Source organism: Penicillium expansum (assembly GCF_000769745.1).
Source record: "Penicillium expansum strain MD-8 chromosome Unknown contig268, whole genome shotgun sequence".
NCBI classification, from domain to species: domain Eukaryota; kingdom Fungi; phylum Ascomycota; class Eurotiomycetes; order Eurotiales; family Aspergillaceae; genus Penicillium; species Penicillium expansum.
In genome coordinates, this window is record NW_015971324.1 from 844,666 (window position 1) to 863,785 (window position 19,120).

General features: G+C 48.1%; 8 protein-coding genes across 8 annotated transcripts; 2 read left to right on the plus strand and 6 right to left on the minus strand.

Annotated features, from left to right (window-relative positions):
* Positions 1-1,447: 1,447 nt before the first annotated feature.
* Positions 1,448-2,260, plus strand: PEX2_080090 (uncharacterized protein; the record flags this gene model as incomplete). The annotated part of the gene is made up of 1 exon (XM_016745279.1): positions 1,448-2,260. The coding sequence occupies one exon, from the start codon at positions 1,448-1,450 to the stop codon at positions 2,258-2,260; it is 813 nt and encodes a 270-aa protein (XP_016598197.1).
* A 165-nt stretch (positions 2,261-2,425) lies between these two features.
* Positions 2,426-4,413, minus strand: PEX2_080100 (fungal specific transcription factor domain-containing protein; the record flags this gene model as incomplete). The annotated part of the gene is made up of 3 exons (XM_016745280.1): positions 2,426-3,403; positions 3,457-4,262; positions 4,314-4,413. The coding sequence occupies 3 exons, from the start codon at positions 4,411-4,413 to the stop codon at positions 2,426-2,428; spliced, it is 1,884 nt and encodes a 627-aa protein (XP_016598198.1).
* A 578-nt stretch (positions 4,414-4,991) lies between these two features.
* PEX2_080110 (isopenicillin N synthase family dioxygenase) lies at positions 4,992-6,082 on the minus strand (the record flags this gene model as incomplete). Its single annotated transcript, XM_016745281.1, has 3 exons — positions 4,992-5,657; positions 5,709-5,873; positions 5,927-6,082. 3 exons carry the CDS (start codon positions 6,080-6,082, stop codon positions 4,992-4,994), a joined length of 987 nt encoding a protein of 328 aa, XP_016598199.1.
* An 858-nt stretch (positions 6,083-6,940) lies between these two features.
* PEX2_080120 (uncharacterized protein) lies at positions 6,941-8,581 on the minus strand (the record flags this gene model as incomplete). The annotated part of the gene is made up of 1 exon (XM_016745282.1): positions 6,941-8,581. One exon carries the CDS (start codon positions 8,579-8,581, stop codon positions 6,941-6,943), a length of 1,641 nt encoding a protein of 546 aa, XP_016598200.1.
* Positions 8,582-8,897: 316 nt separating this feature from the next.
* On the plus strand, positions 8,898-13,586 carry PEX2_080130 (putative RNA helicase/RNAse III; the record flags this gene model as incomplete). The annotated part of the gene is made up of 5 exons (XM_016745283.1): positions 8,898-9,224; positions 9,477-9,729; positions 9,787-9,934; positions 9,993-11,057; positions 11,108-13,586. The coding sequence occupies 5 exons, from the start codon at positions 8,898-8,900 to the stop codon at positions 13,584-13,586; spliced, it is 4,272 nt and encodes a 1,423-aa protein (XP_016598201.1).
* Positions 13,587-13,778: 192 nt separating this feature from the next.
* PEX2_080140 (uncharacterized protein) lies at positions 13,779-15,192 on the minus strand (the record flags this gene model as incomplete). Its single annotated transcript, XM_016745284.1, has 3 exons — positions 13,779-14,697; positions 14,760-14,995; positions 15,163-15,192. The coding sequence occupies 3 exons, from the start codon at positions 15,190-15,192 to the stop codon at positions 13,779-13,781; spliced, it is 1,185 nt and encodes a 394-aa protein (XP_016598202.1).
* A 126-nt stretch (positions 15,193-15,318) lies between these two features.
* Positions 15,319-16,228, minus strand: PEX2_080150 (pyrroline-5-carboxylate reductase family protein; the record flags this gene model as incomplete). Its single annotated transcript, XM_016745285.1, has 2 exons — positions 15,319-15,614; positions 15,679-16,228. The coding sequence occupies 2 exons, from the start codon at positions 16,226-16,228 to the stop codon at positions 15,319-15,321; spliced, it is 846 nt and encodes a 281-aa protein (XP_016598203.1).
* Positions 16,229-16,649: 421 nt separating this feature from the next.
* On the minus strand, positions 16,650-17,104 carry PEX2_080160 (uncharacterized protein; the record flags this gene model as incomplete). The annotated part of the gene is made up of 2 exons (XM_016745286.1): positions 16,650-16,715; positions 16,772-17,104. 2 exons carry the CDS (start codon positions 17,102-17,104, stop codon positions 16,650-16,652), a joined length of 399 nt encoding a protein of 132 aa, XP_016598204.1.
* Positions 17,105-19,120: the final 2,016 nt, after the last annotated feature.

The following is a 19,120-nucleotide window of genomic DNA, read 5'->3' on the forward strand; positions in this document are numbered from 1 at the left end:
AGTACGACATACTCCATACGGGCACTTGATGTATGTATGTTTCCGTTTGGAAAGGTCATCACCCCCTCCTTTCGGTCCACTTACATTTTAAATTCGATCAGTGGCTGGGTAGGACATACCTTCAGGGTTGTTTACGCGATTTCTTCTGCAGCTTTTTGCTCACTGAGTATAAATGAGCTCACTCCGGGCGCCCTACATTCCTAATGAGAGAGGCCATGATACATACGTGCGGAGATTGTAAGAGTATGGGTCTGAGGTCATCCCGGGAATATTGGGGAGCTAGTCAAGAAATATACATATCTACATATCTACATGAGATTATTTCTAAAGAAGAATATTCTGTCGCGTTTGCGGCCTTCGTCTTTTTGCCAGTCTTTTTGGCAGGCGGTCAAAACAGCTTGAAAACGTGTGTAGCTTCGGGAACGCTAGCCCAATATGGACTAGCGCCTCCTGGCTTTCGTCCGAACCTTGGAACTTCTATTTCTCCTCTACATCCATCTTCACCAGTCGACAGTCATTTAGGGCTCACAACTTGGCCAACATATTTACATCCATACATGTGAGTATCACGAGGCTCAAACCATCTTTGATAAACTGAGATCAATAAATTCATCATCCATTATCTGGTGTGCTTTTACTAACTTGATGTTAGACAAGAATATAGTCTCCCTAGGCGGCCATGGATAAACAGATACCTTGGTTTTTGCGATCTGTGGTAGATATCTGCATCGCTTCCGTCATATTTCTCTATCAATGAGCGGCTTGTCATTGAGTCATGAAACAGGGCCTGGGTCTTCTTCTAGGACCACACTATCCTGCGCCAGATAGAATGGAAGAACACAATTTCGATTCTTCCTCTGACTGAGGCACAATTTCAGATTGTACTCTACCACCATATGGAAGAACTCATAGAAGCACAGCATGAATATCCTTCCTCGGGTTGCAGCCCAATTTCGGACCGCACTCCAGCACTGTATAGAAGAGCTCACAGAGATCGCGGTCTACCAGGTCGGACTGGCACTTCAGGCGCTGTCTACTATAGGATAATATCAATGCATACCGCAGCGAGCGCTTAATGAGTCCAACTGGCCAATCAGTCGTTGGAATGGAATGGCATGCATCAAGCTATCTTGCGGCCTGCGTTTCCAGATCAGACTCGCCGGCCAATGAGCCATGAGGATCGATTCATTACGCGCGTCTGGCAATTGATCAAAGCCACCGGCCAATGAGGCCTCGGGATCAGATTGTTCGCCGTCAGGAAGGTACCTACCTAGGTATGTATACAATGCCATCGCCGTGACGATGCGATTGATCTGATGTGTTCTGACAACCTATTTATTGAGCTCAGCCTTCTGATCTTGTTCTTCCTTTTCATTCTATCCTCTGTACCATATCATCTCTATTCACCACATCAAACGACTTCGTTCATCTTGTATCACCTACCATCATGGCTGCCAGCCTCACCGGCCAGAAAGGCCTCCTCACCCAGCTCCCTCTCCGCCAGGAGATTTCCGTTCTCAACATGGGCCTCCGGATGATACCTGAAGCCTCTCAACGTTATTCGGACCTGTGGAAGCAGCTTACTGAGCACCGCCCACCCACTGAGCACCTTGGGCTGGTCATGGCTATTATCACTTTGGCCAAGCTACACTCCACCTTTGCCAACAATCGAGCCGCATCCTGCCTTGTCAGTACATTCATCCAGGACAAGCACATTCCTGCTCTTCGTGCTGTGCTTCCCCAGCTGCCTGGGGAACTTGCAGCTGTCATGCCTGATCTGCTCAGCAAACCCACCAATTCCATTCTTATGTTGCCAGCCCTTCCGAACGAATTCAATGAGATCTTCTCCCTGTCGCCCGATGATGAGGCCGCTCTCCGCCGCCAGCTTCTCAGTCTGCAACCAAAGTTGAAGCAAGAAATCTCCCTGTCAAATGACGAGTTCGACATTCTCTCCCACAATCTGCCAAGTTTGCCCTCTGACATCAGCGGCAAGGTTCCGCTCAAAGAATATGCTAGCGTGAACAAGGAATACAAAGGTCTCTCTGGCCAGCTCCGGATTGCTTGGGCGGTCACCTCATATCAGGATTGGTTTGCGGTGTACAATGCGATCAGCTTCTTCGAAGGTCTTACCAGTTTCTCCGCTGCAATTCAAGCGACCAAGCCTGGCCAGTTGCAATCAGTGTACTGGAACTTTTACCATCACTTTATCCGCGTCGTTGCGGCCGGTCACGCTGTCAAAGTGCGAGAACCCCCTCATTAGTCAAGCAACGATCCTTCACTTTTGTCTCATTCATTTATGAATGACCTCTCTCTTTGTCATCGTTGCTTGCAATTCGACCTCGGGGTGACCAGCACTACCCCCGCCTTATACTCTATCAATTCAAATTTGTTTCTCTCTCACTTCTCATTTACTATTCGTAAATTGTCATATGCACATAAACTTGATATCCCCATCCCGCAAAATATCTGGCCAGCTATACGTTTCTCCACATGAGCTCACATCGCGCCTTTTGTTCCATATTGTCTCAAATATCCCTTTAGCCACCGATGCATGAACCAAGGCAGTCGTCCGAGCGCAATTATCAAACCATGACGAGAAGAACACTTGTAACTCTGGACTAACAGCCTCACATGCAGTGATAAAAGCAGGCCATATCAGCGCAGCATTGTTACTATCCTTCTGGCCACCTTCCTCTTGTTGAATCTGGATGAGGTAGCCCCTAATTGCAGCGACATTACCCTGGAGCATTATAGGATCAATTTCGTATATTCGGCGATGGAAGAAAATTGATAATGCCGTGTACATCGCTTGAGCTGTCACAGTCATGACTACTGGGAGGCCTCCATCATATGGTTGAGCACAGCTTGTATTTGAAGTCGAGAGCAGATGATCGATGGCCCTTTCCAGGCCCTTCGCTCGAATCCAAAATTCCTTCAGGCTGAGCCGACTGTCTGCTGCATCAGACATCATTGACAAATCTCGCTCGTTGGCAAGGCGGATCACTTGAGACAGTATCGTGAGAAATATTTCATCGATTCCGTACAGCGTGGGAAATAACGTTGAGCTCCATCGACCGGGTATCGCAAGATGTAGGTCACGCTGGGCCATCCCTGGATCCTTTTCCATGCTCATTGTGGTTGTCGAAAATATTAGATTGGGGTAGACACGGAAGTCTCCTCCATATGTTGTGTTGTTGTTCAAGGTACCGCTCGTGCCCGTCAGATTGATGCTCAATCTATCAGCAATGCATGTTGTCTCAGCCATAATGCGCATATAAGCATAACAGTGGTGCAATGCTCTTTTGCTGGCTGACAGCGCCGGTTGGCTGAGTCCCTTGACACAAATGAGTTTCTCTGTTTGGATGAGATAGGCGCGGCGCATCTCCGGGTCTCCTTTTATCATCTATATCGGGGAGGATATTAGCTGTGTACAGTGGATACATATTGGTGTCATACAAAAATATTTGAAAGACTCAGCATTGCCATGAGAATCTCCTTGTATTTGCTCGCCTTCGTCGCCGAAATACAGCTTTCTTCCATGCATCGTTGGAAATGGTATTGAGCCCGTGCCAAGTAGATCCCTCCTGAGACTGTCCATTGCTCAAGGAAACCCACTGAGTTATTTCCTAAGTGAAAGGCACTTGTGCTCCATACGGCGTTTAATAGGGCAAGCCGTGCATGGTTTGAAGACCCATTCAGCATCAAGTCTGCCAAAGTTGACATTGCACATGGTATTACCAGGCTCATCCAGGGCGTCTCTTTTCCGCGGCGTAAGGGGGATATCAACGGGACGATTCGGTCTTTATAATGAGATAGGAGACTCCACCCCTCGACATTGCCCACGGATAGATAGGGATTGACCTCTGCTTGTAGGCTCGGCTGGTGGAAGTTCGTTATAATGCTCTGAAGCAGCTCTAGACTCGGCCCTTCTAGCGTCAAATCGTCATTGTACTCTGCATTCAGAGCATCTAAGGCGTCTAGACTGAACGCAGTCCGGTTAAAGTCTTCCTCTGTTGGCAGTTCCTCAAGCTGCTCGAAACAGTCACTGAGGGACAGCGGCAGCTCGTCCTTATCGGAAGGTGATGGTTCAAGCTGCAGTGGTTTTGGCAATCTGAAAGCACCAAAAGGTCCCCTAACAAGCGAGAATGGTTTCGTGCAACCGATGTCTGAGTCCAACCTTTCTAGGTCAGCAAGTGCCTGGTCGGGATTCCGATCGGGCACAGAAGAGACAATCTCGAGGGCCATGTCTTGACGTTCGACATCTGCCAAACATTATTAGCATAAGCCGATAGGAGTTGCAACCAAAGGCGGACCTGTGAAGATCGAGTGGCGGTGCCTGGCCGCGTTTCCCGCATTCAACCATCGAATATCTTCTTTGCTATGAATAAACGTTAACTGCACGGTTCCTTGCATCTTGATGAATACTGTGCTTTGGTGAAGTTGTAGTTCTGATAAAGAACTCCGAGTCTCCGTTAAGGACATATTCCAAAAGGGAATGTGATTCCGATATCAATATTGCAGACATCAACTACTTGGGTCGACGGAATGACAAGGTGTTAATTTTTATATGGCATAGCTTGTACATTTTCTAAACCATCATTAAATGATGGTCTGTATTTATATTTAACAACCTTCTGGGTCGCAAGAATCAATATTTAGAGCTGAGAGACTGAATATCAAGGGCTCGGAACTTCTTGCCCTATTGGAGTATTGCCCCCTCTTCTCGGGGATCAACGTTGAGTCTTGATAGTGATCTTCCAACGTTGTTTTGAACCCCAGATAAGCAGATTCGGCGTAAAACAAGGAAACCCTCAATTTCTGCAGCTACACCTACAATGCGCACTCGCAGGTTCGCTCAAAAAGACATGAATTGTTCTGCAAAATTGCATTTGACTACCATGGTTGAGGTTTGATGACAGTATTCCATTCGAAGAAACTTGAGCACATGAATACATGTATGACTAGACCTCGTATCTTAACCCAATAACTTTTTAGGAAAACAACTTGGCGATTCGCAGGTTATTGTAGTCCCAGGCCGTAATATCCTCATATTTGCACGGAGTAGCAGGCGTGGTGAACTTCTGTAAGGGAAGCAAAGAAGCGATACGGTTCGGCTTCGCAAAATAGGCGACAGAATAGCGCTCGGGGATCATCGCGTCAGAACTCACTTTGACAGTGGGTGGATAGGTCACCCGGTGACAAGCAGCCATGAATGTATCGTTGGTCAGGCGCTGAAGCGAGTCACCGATGTTCAGAATAATCTCCGACTTTCCCCCTGACACTACATCATGGAAGGTTCCCAGATTTTGCTGGTCTTCGACCTGCAAACCACCAGTGGAATCTTGAAACAGCATGGTGATCGTGCCAAAATCGGTATGCTCTGCAATGCGCGTGGCGGTTCCATCTTCAAGGGCAGATGCTGGCACAGCTGGATAGTGAAGCAGGCGAAATTCATTTTCAGCCTTGTTGTGCAGTAGTCTGAGATCTGATGCCGAAATCTCAAGGGCCGTGGCCAATGCGTCGAGGATCTCCAGCTCGACCTTGAAGCAGCTTTCATAGAAATCCTCCATGAATTTGCGGAAGCCAGGGAGTTTCTCGTCGGCAATCCAAATGTTGTCGACAAGGCCGTCGTTTGGGGATCCCATATCGAGGGTTTCCTGTCTTCGTTAGAATGGATATTCACGGCGGATCATGCAGAGAGCACCCACCTTGATGTCCCGGACAGACTTCCCTTGAGGGAGCCCTTTATCGTAGCCACTGATGGAAGATATTGATTCCTGGCCGACATAACTGTATCCACGGTTGGGGTTTGCCTCAGGTGGATGTTTGGCGGTCATCTTATCCTCTAGTGAAAGAGAGAAGAATTGACGGGTCTTGTAAAGACAGTCAGTGGCGGTACAGCCTCTAGTTTGAGCCAACCACTTACATATTCAAACATTTTGGCAATCAGATCTTCTGGAAGGCCATGATTCTTTAGCTTGGCCACTCCACGTGTTTTGAGTGTTGCTAGTAGAGCTGCCGAAACTGTATCTCTTTCCTCGGGAGACCCCTTCAACAGGGATAGATCAAGAGCCTGGGACATGATTTAGGATGCAACTTCGAGAAATGTGATTTGGATTATCGTCTGCTAGAGGATTTGCCCGACTTGCGAGTTCTGAGTGAAGAATATCTTAAAAGAAGAAAGCTGTACTACACCGGCCGGAATATATATATTCGATCATGAATGAGGACCTACACTTGAAAGCCGCAGAGAGGACTTCATTTGGAAGGTAATATTGAATGCATGACCACACAGATATCCGTGAGCTATGGATTGCCTTCCATTCTGTTTTCGCCCTCCATGCGAAGCAAAAGTCGTAGAAGGCGTTCGTTCCGAAAAGGGGAGAAACGCACGCCAAGATTACCCCAACAACGCGTCTTCCAATGAGGAAAAGTACCGTAGTGGATCACCTTCCTATTTACTTTCTTTTTCTCTTTTTCTTTTGTTGTTTGTCCTCAATTAGAGATAACAAGGTACTGTCACTTGATCTCGGGATTATAGAAGTGTACAAAATAGAAGCATTTCATATTTTCGTTTCAAAACTTCCGCGAGCATGGTCTCGGCTCTCATACTATGCGACTATTCTATGATGTCTAATTGTGACAAAGTATATCGATGTGTGCAATACTGAAAGTATTTGACTAGAAACTACGATTCATTTATAGCTATCGGGACTAGTGGAAGGGGTTGAATTCAATGATATTCTACAAAACAACACACTACTAACATATGTACCAAATTATCACACACGGCAAGCCACTAAGGGCTTGTAAAGCACTTGGTCCTAAAAAAAGGGTTTTTTCACTTTTCGTGCGTTGGAAAGGATTCCTCCTCGATGTTCACCTCGTTCTGACATCCACTCACAATTGGAACACGCTGGATGATGTGTGGGAAATTTGCCTATGACCGCCAGAAGATCATCCTTTGGACCTCGTTGTACTGTTGAGGGTCTTGGCTGCGGAGCCCGCTGTCGATTTCCTCTTGCTGTTCTAACTTGATGGGCGGCTGTGGGATCTTGTATCTGCGGAAACCGACAGTCTGAAAGTAGGTGTAAAAGTTCATATAGGCCTGTTTAACGAGGCCCTCCCCAAGGGCGTTAACCTGCTGCTCAAACGAGGTCATGGCTGAGTTGTAACTGAAGGCATTTTCAAGAGCAATGCGATCTTCCTCGACCTCAACGCCTAGAATCAAAACACCAAGCCTTGGACTCAGAGTTTGCATAAGCTCGCGGATAACAGTGGCTTCAGATGGTGAGACATTGTGTTGGATGATTTTAACAGCCATACAGTTGCGACGCCACCTCTGATGCATGGTCTCCATTTTACCGACTGCGGTAAATAGCTCCCAGTGCCTGGGAGGGGATTCAATAGCTGCTAGCTCAGCCCAAAGACTCTTGAAAGAAACCTTGTCGAAATTGTCAACTGGTCGGTCCGGGCTTCTCTCATTTGTGGCTTCACTCCCGGCCGACGATGAATGCGATGAGAATGGGAGGAAACTTTGAGTTTGATTAACGCTGTTTGGCCTTTTGCGCTTGTGGGGGGCTGTGATGGCTTCTGTCGTGTTGGTTTCAATTGTGCGGGTGCGAATCGGCAAATGTCCCCACCTGATTCCAATGAAATTGATGAAATCATTGGGTTGTCTTTTGAGTTCTGTATCTGGGAACAGCTTGTTCTTCCAAGCCGTCGAAGGACGTTGGTCCTGCTGGATTGCTTCATTGGTGTCGGTGGCGTCGGCGCCAGGACCAATCAGGATATTGAAGCCAAAAAGAAGGCTCATCTTCTGGTATCCAGATATGTTCTGCCCTGCAAGTACAAGGCAGTATCCCGAAACATCCTTGCAACCCCTGAGTAGAATCCCGTACCGCCGATAGGCACGTTTCCATAGATTCTCCATGGAATTAGAATCACGGATGAAGACCTTTTTTGGCTCGTACTCGGTCATCTGCACATTTAGAGCATCAAAAGTCTTTACATGAGACGATGCAACTACCAGACCAGCCTGGAAAAATGGTGGTCCATCTGGGTAATTGTTGGCCAGCAACCACCCGGCATCATTGTACCCACCTGTGAAGATATAGACACCTTTCCATGTGACAAGAGTCCGCTGATTGTTCTGGTAGAAGGCGACAGTGGGTGCTCTGGGAACTCGTTCTTTTCTTACATCGCCTCGGTTATCAAAGTCGTAGGTCAGGTATCGGATGCGATAATCTGCGGGCAAAGTCAAGAGGGCATAGATGACACCTGCATCTGATAGGCGGACGTTCTTGGGGTTCCAGTTGCGGTGGTTGATGTTCACAGCCACTTGTCCTTCAATAGTAGTGTGTTCAGGGGGGTTCATAATTTTCCAGCCACGGAGGGAGGCTAGTTGTTTCTGACTTGACACGATGCCTGGGTTGAACCCAGGGATATCGCCCTCTTTCCACTCGACTGGGTCGTTACACTTATTCTCCCACTCCTGTCCAATCCAACTCTGGCACATCCCACGCCATTGCGACAAGTCCCTCAGCCAGTCATCAAAATTTCTTGTGGAAGGGCACGCCATCTCACAAACCTGGATGGAGATAGATAGATGGCACTGGTACGGATGTTGGTTAACAGGTGTGTGGGATTTGAAGGTATTCCCGGACTTTGTAGCTTCCGAGAAAGAGAGATTACCACAGGTAAAGGGCTGCTTAAAATTGGAAGGGAAAAAAAACAGATGAAACAAGGTTGGTTGATTGACAAGGGAAGGTGGGAGGTTGATGAATCAAGGTTGTTGAGAGGTTGAGGATCAAGTAGAGATGGGGACACAAATAGAGAGTAGATAGACAGAGCTAATGTGATGTTGGAAGTGTGGACGTTAAGACTCTCAATCTCTCATGATCAACGAAGTATACAACACCCAAAAGGGACTTGGCCGGCCCTTGACGGTCATTGGACCAAAGCTGCGCGATGGCCGCTGCGGGATGCCGTACCTCCCCCACCACCAACAAACAGCTTTCTGGGCATCTCTTGATTCCTCTCATCTCACTTTTGTTTCTCTTTTCTACAATACACTGAGCGTCCTGTTATTTACGGTCTCATTTGAGACTTTGTTGCTTATCATGCATTCCACGGGTCTAAGTAGTGATGGTGCCGCCTACCGGTCTCGTGGGTACCAGCTCGAAATGCTAGAGGCTAGCCGCAAGGAGAATATCATTGTTGCGGTTTGTTTTTTTTTTCTTCTCAATGAGGCTTCAGAAGATACTGACTATTGATAGATGGACACGGGAAGTGGAAAGACTCATATGCATGTTTGGAGGTGACATTTCGTGGTTCTCGGCACATTTCCCTGACTTTTTCCATTTAGTGCTATTCTTCGAATTATACATGAACTCGAGAACTGTGATTATCCAGACAAAGTGAATTGACTCCCAAACTCTCATTTAATTCTTATTTCCGGCTCACATCTGTCTCAGCTTATCTGGTTTCTTGCACCGACTGTGGCATTGAGCCTTCAACAACACGAAGTTATCACTAGCCAGATCCTCTCTGTGAAAACTAAGGTTTTAACCAGTCTGGACAATGTTGATCGATGGACTGAACAGGCTGTCTGGGACAAGGTCCTCAAGGATATTCGCGTTGTTGTCTCAACATATGCTGTGCTTGCTGATGCTTTGAGTCATGGTTTTGTTCGGATGTCGCGGCTTGCGCTTCTTATCTTTGATGAAGGTACATGATCCATCTGAAGGCATTCCAGAAATCAAATCAATCTAATTTTTAATACAGCTCACCACTGCACTAGACGCCATCCGGCGAACAAGATTATGCAAAATCACTACCATCCCACCTTGCTGAGGTCAGGGCCAAACGCTGTACCCCGGATTTTGGGACTCACTGCTAGCCCGGTGGTCCGTTCAAGTCAGAACGAGCTTCAGTCAGTCCATCTACTACATATCAATGTATTGCTGCAGCAACTGACAATCTTCCCCCAGAACAATCGAAGCCAATTTGAACGCAGTATGCAAGACTCCACGTGTCCATCGCACTGAGCTCTTCGAAAATACCCATCGCCCTCATCTAGAGCGTCTCAACTACATACCCTTCGAAGAAGCACACTATGGCTTTGGAAGCCGACTACTTTCGCCTCTGGTAGAATGTTGCAGGGCATATAACATAGAAGACGATCCGTGGATCGAATCATTACGGTCAAAGGATCACACTGTGGAGCTGGCGAAGGCTCTCACTACAGGCAAAACCTTCTGTAGCGAGCAACTCCGGAACTTCCAGGCGCGCAGTCGTCACATTTATGAAGAGCTGGGAGGCTGGGCCGCCGACTTCTTCATCAGCGCTTCAATTGACGAACTACAGCGCTCAATTCAAGATGCTAGTGAGATGTCGCATTTGGACCAAAGGGAGAGGATTTACCTGTTAGAACTGCTACTTGCAATGCCTGCGCCAGTTTCAGCCGAGGAGAGTACTCATCTATCCATCAAGCTTGAAATGCTTCTCAACTTCCTCGAAAGAATGGATAGGCCTGGCTTTTCCGGGCTACTCTTCGCCAAGCAGAGAGCAACCGTCAGTGTGTTAGCCCGCATTTTATCAATTCACCCCAAAACCAGAGATCGCTTCCAGTGTGCCGCTTATGTTGGTTGGTCGAGTGATAGAAACCGCAAGGGCTGCCTCGGTGATCTACTTCATCGGGATATGCAGCGAGATACTCTTGATGAATTCAAAGCTGGTCGCAAAAACCTCATTGTCGCCACTGATGTTCTCGAAGAAGGCATTGACATAAGCGCATGCAATTTAGTTATTTGTTACGACAAGCCTGCAAACCTCAAGTCATTTGTGCAGCGGCGTGGGCGTGCTCGTCATAGAGAATCCACATATGCTATCATGATCTCAAGTGAGGATGAGTTGTTGAGTCTTCACAAATGGCAGCAATTAGAGCAAGCTATGATTAAAGCATATCAGGATGATGAGAGACAGCGTCGGGAAGCCTATGAAATCGAAGCTACTGAGGAGCAAGTGAAAGAAAGACTTTGGGTGGAAAAGACGAGGTAATAACATCCAAAATTTCCCTTAGTATTTACTAACATCCTCTGCCCAGTGCTCTGTTGACGGCGGACGACGCAGTGCAGCATTTGCATCACTTTTGCGCGGTCTTACCTGTTGATGAGTTTTCCGACAACCGACCAATATTTTCCTTCCAAGAAAATAGTGTGGGATTGCTCTTGGGTACGGTCACATTACCAAATTCGGTGCACCCGACGGTTAGGCGAACAAACGGAAAGTCCTGGTGGCAGACAGAGCGAGCAGCCAGAAAGGAGACTGCATTCCAGGCCTACAAAGCTTTACATTCATACGGTTTGGTCAACGACAACCTCTTGCCACTGACACGAAAACCAGAGTTGAGATTCTCAGACCAGATAACGCTCCCATCCATTGTGCAAGCTGCGGAGCAGCATGACCCTTATATAGACCTTGCACAGGGCTGGGCCTCGGGGCAACTGTGCCGGACACGCTTGAATATATACAGAAATGGGTCTGTAGACGAAGATATGGCCATCTGCTTAATTTTGCCAAGGTTTACTCCGATGCCACACCCAATTCCTCTCTATTGGGACCCCGAAACCTCCTTAGAACTCCACTTTGATCCGCAAATGTCGACGTTTGAGGCTACAACCGAGACACTGGATCAAATGAGAAGGGCCACGGCTCTCTATCTACAAGCTCCCAGTTCGCGCCAGCGGGCAGACGACCGCGACTTCGTAGCCCTCTTCATCCCCGATATTTTGCACGAGCACCTGGGAGAATGGCTTACGGCGTACGAAGGAAAAGAGCCTGCACTGGATGCCTACTCTAGGAATCCAACTACCCCGCCTATAGGTATCGTCCGTGACCAGTCCAAATTCAGCGAGCCACGGACATTCAACAGATGGATTGTTCCTGTCCAGGTGACAAAGGCGTCGCCTATTGAAATGGAATGTTCATCGCTTCCCCGTCGCCGAAATCTCCTCCAGGTGCGAGCCATGAATATCGCCGAAGATGGAGAGGCAGAGGCACCAAAGAAGTCGTACGTTTTACCTGCTGTAGCTTGTGTCATCGACAAGCTTCCAGCGAAACAAGGTCTATTTGGACTATTCATATCTGCCATTTTGGACCGACTAGAGGCATATTTGGTGGCACATCGATTGAACGATACCATTTTGAAAGGAGTCGAAATTCAAAACATCGACCATGTCATCACGGCTATCAGCGCGCCCATTGCACAGGCCAGTACTAACTATCAGAGATACGAGTTTTTTGGTGACTCTGTCCTTAAATTCACTGTTAGTTGCCAGCTATTCTTCCGGAACACCAACTGGCACGAGGGGTACCTCTCGGAGAGCCGTGACAAGCTTATTCAGAACACTCGCCTTGCTCGTGCAGCTCTAGACACTGGCATTGACTGCTTTATCCTGACAAGCCGTTTCACCCCGCGGAAATGGGCTGCACCGTTGATCAAAAACAAGTTGGAACCATCGACTGCCAAGAGGAATATATCAACGAAGGTCCTGGCAGATGTTGTGGAATCCCTCATTGGCGCAGCCTATATAGACGGTGGAATACGCAAAGCGCAGGCCTGTCTGCATCGCTTCTTGCCAGAGATCGATCTCTTCACAAACGACATCTCACCTCTCATCCTGCCACCAGGTAAAGGCGTGAGTAGTTTAATCAACCACCATCGACTAGCTGGTCTGATTGGATATACTTTCAAAGACCCTGCCCTTCTAACAGAGGCGCTCACTCATGCATCCTGCGAGTACGATACATCAACGCAATCCTACCAACGCCTCGAGTTCCTCGGCGATGCCGTCCTCGACATGGTCGTCATGGCAGTGATCGCAGCCCATCCCGTAGAAATGGATCAGGGGCCAATGACATTGCTCAAGCATTCCGTCGTCAACGCTAACCTCCTCGCATTCTTCTGTATGGAGCTATGCGCCCCCGACGAACCTTCCCACGTCACCCAATTCGTCAATGGCGAAGTCAACTTTGTCCCACACTATGCCCAGATCCACTTATGGCGCTTCCTCCGCTCCCATGGTCCTAACATCAAATCTGCCCGGGAAGCCTGTCTCGAGCGGCACCAAGTTCTCAGTGCTGAGATTCGCGATGCCTTGGAACATGGAAGCCAGTACCCGTGGGAGTTGTTCGCTCGTCTACGTGCGGATAAATTTTTGTCGGATATCATCGAGAGTGTTCTTGGGGCGATCTTCATCGACTCTGGGGGCAATCTAGATGTGTGTCACGCATTCGTCGAACGTATCGGCCTAGTCTGGTACATCCAGCGTGTCATTGCCGACGGGGTTAATGTCGTCCATCCGCGGAATATCGCGCAGAACATGGTGAAGGGAGCAGGTACCTTGGTCTTCAAGAGAAAGAGGGTCGAGTCTGGAGGTGTGGCTACGTATCGATGCTCGGCGGTGGTCAATCAGACTGAGATCGCGCTGGTGGAGGGTTGTGCTTCCGCCGAAGAGGCCGAGGTTAAGGTTGCAAATGTCGCTATTGAGCACTTGACCTTGCACCCGATAGTCTCTACATGAGCTCGAAGTCAATGATTTGGGAAATTGACGTGCTATAAATGAGCTGTATGATTTTGGCTTGAGATTTTTCGATTTTGCTTAGCTAGATACCATGTGAGAAATCTTGAAGTTGGATTGCCTTTGGTAACACATCGGAAGCAATGGAGCTAACGCCATTCCGAAATAAATAAAGTAATGGAAGATGGTCTACTCCTATGCCTTGTCTCCCTTTGTACCGCGCTTGGAGCGCCGCACAGGGGCGGGCTTAGGCTCCTCTTCCTTCTGGTCTTCCGCATCAGAGCCAATGGAGTCCACTTGTTCCTCCTCACTCGAAGCCACCATCACGCCCTCTTCTGTGCCCTCGGAGGACTGGGTATCCGCGTCAGCCTTCGACACGGGCTCCCATGTCCCCTCGGCTGGCACAGCATCTTGACGCAAATTGTTGAGAATCTTTGTTGCCTCGCTTTCCACGCCATTCCAAGCTCCACAGCTGCCACACCGCCAGCGGCCCAGCTCTTCCGGTGTTTTGATCCCAGGGGGAGCCTGGCCGTTCACGAGCCGGCACGTGCTGCACATCATGACCATCCGGTTGCGGGGTTGGGTTTCATCTTCTCCAAGCAGAACATCCAAGAGACGGTCGTACCAGTGTGGTGGTTCGGTAGATTCACCGGTCTGGGGGAATGCGTTCGGTGCAAAGCCAGATTGATCGATGGGTGTTTGAGGAGAGAAAGCAGGTGGGAAAGGGGGCTGCTGTGGGGTTTGCGGGCCGCCCAGGGTTGGCTCGAAAAGGGGAGGGGGATAATTAGGGGATGGCGGGTCGTTCGGGGTTTGCGGTGCGGAGGGAGGAGAGCGAATATTGGCAGTGGGCGGCGGCGGGAGACCAGTGCGGGCCACATTCTGTGGCTGCTGTGCAGGCTTTCCTTTCTCGGCTTGTCCCTTTGGACCCGGAGAGGGCTTGGGGGACTCGCCGCCGTACTTCTCTAGTAGTTGCTGGGTGGAGTTGTACTTGGTTGCGACCTTGAGCTTTTCGATGGTCTCCTCGCGCTGTTTGTGGAAGTCATCAAGGCGGCGTTGGATGCGGGCAATTCGGTAGTCGAAGATCCTGGAGCTGAGAGTGCGCACACCGTAGATTCTGGTGGAACAAAAAACTAAATGTCAGCGACATGGGAACGTGCAGATTAAGGACAGACGTACAGGACCGGCCCGCCTGCGATAGCTGCATATTCCTTGATTCCCCAGCTCTCCCATCCCAGTACCAGGGCGAGGATTATGGAGTAAAACAGATAGGCAAATGTAGAGTAGAGCGTCCAGAGAGCCTTGATGCGCCGGGAAGACTGACGTTGCTGGTCGAGGCGCGTGGTGGCCTGGGCGATCTTCGTCGACAGCGTGGATAGGGTCTTCTCAAAAGAAGCTGCAGAGTTGTCATCGCCCTTGGTAGTGTTAGCGGCAAGTAAAGCAAAATAATAATATGTCATATATCTCACCTTCCAGGGCCAAAAAGAAACCATCATTGTTCATACATAGTATGCCTATGAACTGAGAAGGAGAAGCTCGCCTGTCGAGCTGTTCCAAGTTTAGAAAGCCGATACGCACGGACCACGTCAGGTCGGAGTCGTGGCTCCGACATTTGGGACTCTACTTAGTTCACCTAAATAGGGGGTCATTGGATTTTATTTATTTGTTTCATTTCGCATGAGTATCTCGGATATCATTATATAGATTCCAGCTATTCATTTTTGTCGAGTTTCCCTTTCTAAGGCTTGGCACCGAGCTCAGCAGAGCGAGCAGTGGCAGCCTGGACAGACTTGTCGACGATCTCTTTAAAGTTGAGAGACTCAAATGTCTGGAGAGCAGCGTGGGTGGTGCCATTGGGACTAGTCACGTTCTTACGCAGCTGAGAAGGGCTGTCAGAGCTCTCGACCAACATCTTGCCGGCACCGAGACATGTCTGTGTAGCCAAGCGAGTGGCTTGTTCTTCAGGGAGGCCGAGAGCAGTTGCACTTGCAACCAGGTGCTCAACCATGGCAAAGAAGTAGGCAGGTCCAGATCCTAATGGGGTCAGAATGATACGGGTTGATGACATGCCGCATGGCTTTTGACGCAGGAGACTTACCGGATAATCCAGTGACGACATCGAGGAGTTCTTCGCGGTCCACCCACTCGGTAGCCTTGCTAACACTTCCGAGCAAAGCATTGACAAGCTCTTTCTCATCCGGGGTGACGTCCGTACTAGCAAAAGCACCTGAAGCACCCTCACCAACTAGGGCGGGGGTGTTGGGCATCACGCGAACAGTGTGGGCCGTACGGCTATCGCTTGTTGTCAACCATTCCTTCAAGCTGTCAAGAGTAATACCCGCAGCAATGCTGGCGACGACGGGCAAAGTCGCGCGCGGCGACCAGGCACCACCGAGCTCCTGACACACAGCCTTGGTAACTTGGGGCTTGACTGCAATGATAACCAAATCGGCATCACCTCCAGCCTCGACATTGGAAGTGGTGGTCCGCACTCCGAGAGCGGCCATCTTCTCGCGGTTGACCTCCCACGGCTCGGAGACGCAGATATTCTGCTTGTTGACGCCCTTGCTCAACAGGCCACCAATGATGGCGGAGGCCATGTTGCCGCCGCCAATGAAGGCCAATTTGCTCTCTTGAATGGACGGCATTGTATAGATATATAGCTGAAAGGATCCACGGGTGTTGTTCTGTCCAAGTGAGTAATTGGGGAGTCCCGCACTTATGTAAAAATTTGGTGGGGCATCTGGGCACCCACGTTATCGCACCGGCCCGGTATTTCAAGGTTGGAGAAACGGCGCCTATCATTTCGATTTCTGTTTTTATTACTCACTAGACTGCACTTAAGGACCCGAAGAATGGCTCAGTAGGATAATTGTGCCATGGGAATAAAGCGAAATCTACTTCTACATTTGAGATTACGAACCTAAGGTCGTTTTGGAGACATTAAACAGTAGAATTGATCTGGCTCTTATGGTACAGGTAAATCACAGTATCTCAAAGAATTGACGGGAAAAAAATCAAAAAGCTTAAACCACCATTCGTAACTCGTGATAGTATACAGGGTATCAATCAGTAGACACGGTGTGCGTGGCTTCCACGTCCATCAGTACCATGCATGCGGCGGGTTCCAGCAGCCTAGGTTTAAAATATTAGCTCGAGTCCAAGTTGAGCCAGAGATATTCGGTCCTTACCTTGACTGCAGGTCGATGCGTCAAACTTCCTTTCAGCTTCAACATAGCGCCGGAAACCTTGTCGCCAAGGGTGGTTTTGCGCTGATGGCGGGTATGAGTAGGTGTTCCATAGGCGTTCCTATGACCAAAGCGGCCCCCAGTGGGACCGGTACGACCAGTGTGCACAGTACCACCAGTGTGACCAGTATGATGATGGCCGTGGACGGGATTCTGGTGTGTTGTCGTTGTGGTTTTGACGGTGCGCGATTTCGCATTTCGCCCCTTGAGTTTGGTCATCAGCGTAGGCTTGGTGGTGCGAGTGGTTGTGGTAGCCGGGCGACGTCGGTGAAACATTGTGATAGATTGATGGAATTTGTATGGAATTTGAGATAGAATAGATATTGTGTTCAAGATGTAGTGAGTTGATTTGTATCTGCACAACTAGGCGGAGATCAGGGTCTTTAAATAAGCTGCAGAGATAGCCCTGCAGGATGATGCCTAAATTCACTTTGACGTCGAAAAAAACGTACGCCAAGCACCATATCGCCTTCAAGTATAACACTTAAGAGAGGTTGACGAAGAGGCGCTCAGCCGGCGCGTCATTCGAAGGACGATCTTCTCTAGGGGTCTCCAGTCAGCTCGCACAGGCCAGAAGACAAAATCCTACCTAAAATAACAATACAAGTTATTGGTAGATCGTCGTTGAAGATCATAAAGTTAGCAAGGGATATATATTGGGACTACGTCGCAATGATGGCAGGATAAACAAGATTTCAAGATGAGACGCAAGGTGTAGACCGTCCGGTGATTAGACTCGGGGTGATGTCACAAAATGCTGGTCCGTGCGCCAAGACATAGATCCCATGAATTACTGACAACATTGAACCTCAACTAGGTAGAAGTCTGTTATAATATTACAGTCCTGGGTTTATATAGACCATCACCCAGCTATGATTCAGAAACAGATATTTAATCAAAGGTGGCCACTATACGTTTCAATAGTATGTTGCGTCTCAAGCGCACAATATACAATCTCATTTCATTTATCTTAACAAATTGTAGCTCATTCACCAGTATCGGTAGTACCTGGGTTTCTTGGGCTTCCAATACGTTGAACCCGAATTTTTAATCGTTGTTATGTGTTGTTAATCAGTCATAATTATCCATGTTGGAAGATATCCGAGCTTTTGCTGCACCTCCAACTTCCACATGTCTCTTAGCCGTACCGATAGTTACCTAACAGGGCTTATCGCGGGTTAAGTACTTTTTTTGAGGCATCGAGAAACGATATCAGGATGAGCTTTTTTAAGACATCAACATTGAAGTAGCTCCTTCGTTTTAAGGTGTGGAAAGAAAACCAAGTAAACCTCTGGATTTTCAATGGTAAACGGAATGCAAGAATTCTCGAAATGTGATGATTCTAATTGATCGCGACAACCTAAACTAATATATCAATGATGATCCTTATGTATCCCAGTTTTACCCATCTGTGGATAGGATATAAGCCGCACCTGTGGTGTCTAATCAACATAAATCAATTAGCCTTAAATCATGCAACAGTATGACAAATCAAAAAAGATTGAGATCACAATTCAGTAACTCAGAGACCAATATGAAACAATGTAGATAGACACAGATTCAACAAATTCTTTGCAGAAAGGGAAGAGGTCAATCATCATAGAGACTATATTGTGGCTGGAGAGGGGGCGGGTAGCAAGGGCAGGGGCACAATTCAGGGGTTGATAGTTACCTGGACCAGTCGGATCATTCCCAGCGGGGGGCGATTGGGGGCGGGAACTACCATGTGGTTGCATTAGCGACTCGTGCCTGGAGATATTGTTGCTTCGGTTGTAACAAGTTAGTTTCTGCACAAAATGGCATTTTTTTGGCTCATTTAAGTGGAAGCAGTCGCTGTATATTAGTCACAAGATGCAACGGCGAAAGGAATGAATGGCTTCATCCACGAAATGGGTGAGAATTGGCCCAAAATATTGAGAAAACATTGTGGTGAATTCCTTTGACTTCCAAGGTATTTTGAGATTAAATCAGAATTCCCCTGAGTGATCTTAAATAATTGTCGCTGGAGCAGGGCTAGGGCATCGGCCCTATTTCAGAAATTTACATGTAGAAGAAATTATATATGGAGAATATCGTCATTGATGGAGCCGTGTGACGAGGATGTACCCACCACCGATAAATATGTGAAGGGTCCATGTGCTATAATGTATGTTGTACAACCTATGCATATGTTTATGTACAAAATATAAATAGGAAGTCAGTGTCACAAGAAAAAATACTATGATTGTTGGGTATGATCTTATCTATACTCCTGCAGCGGATCTGATCAACTTCTAGGGAGTCTGTTCAACA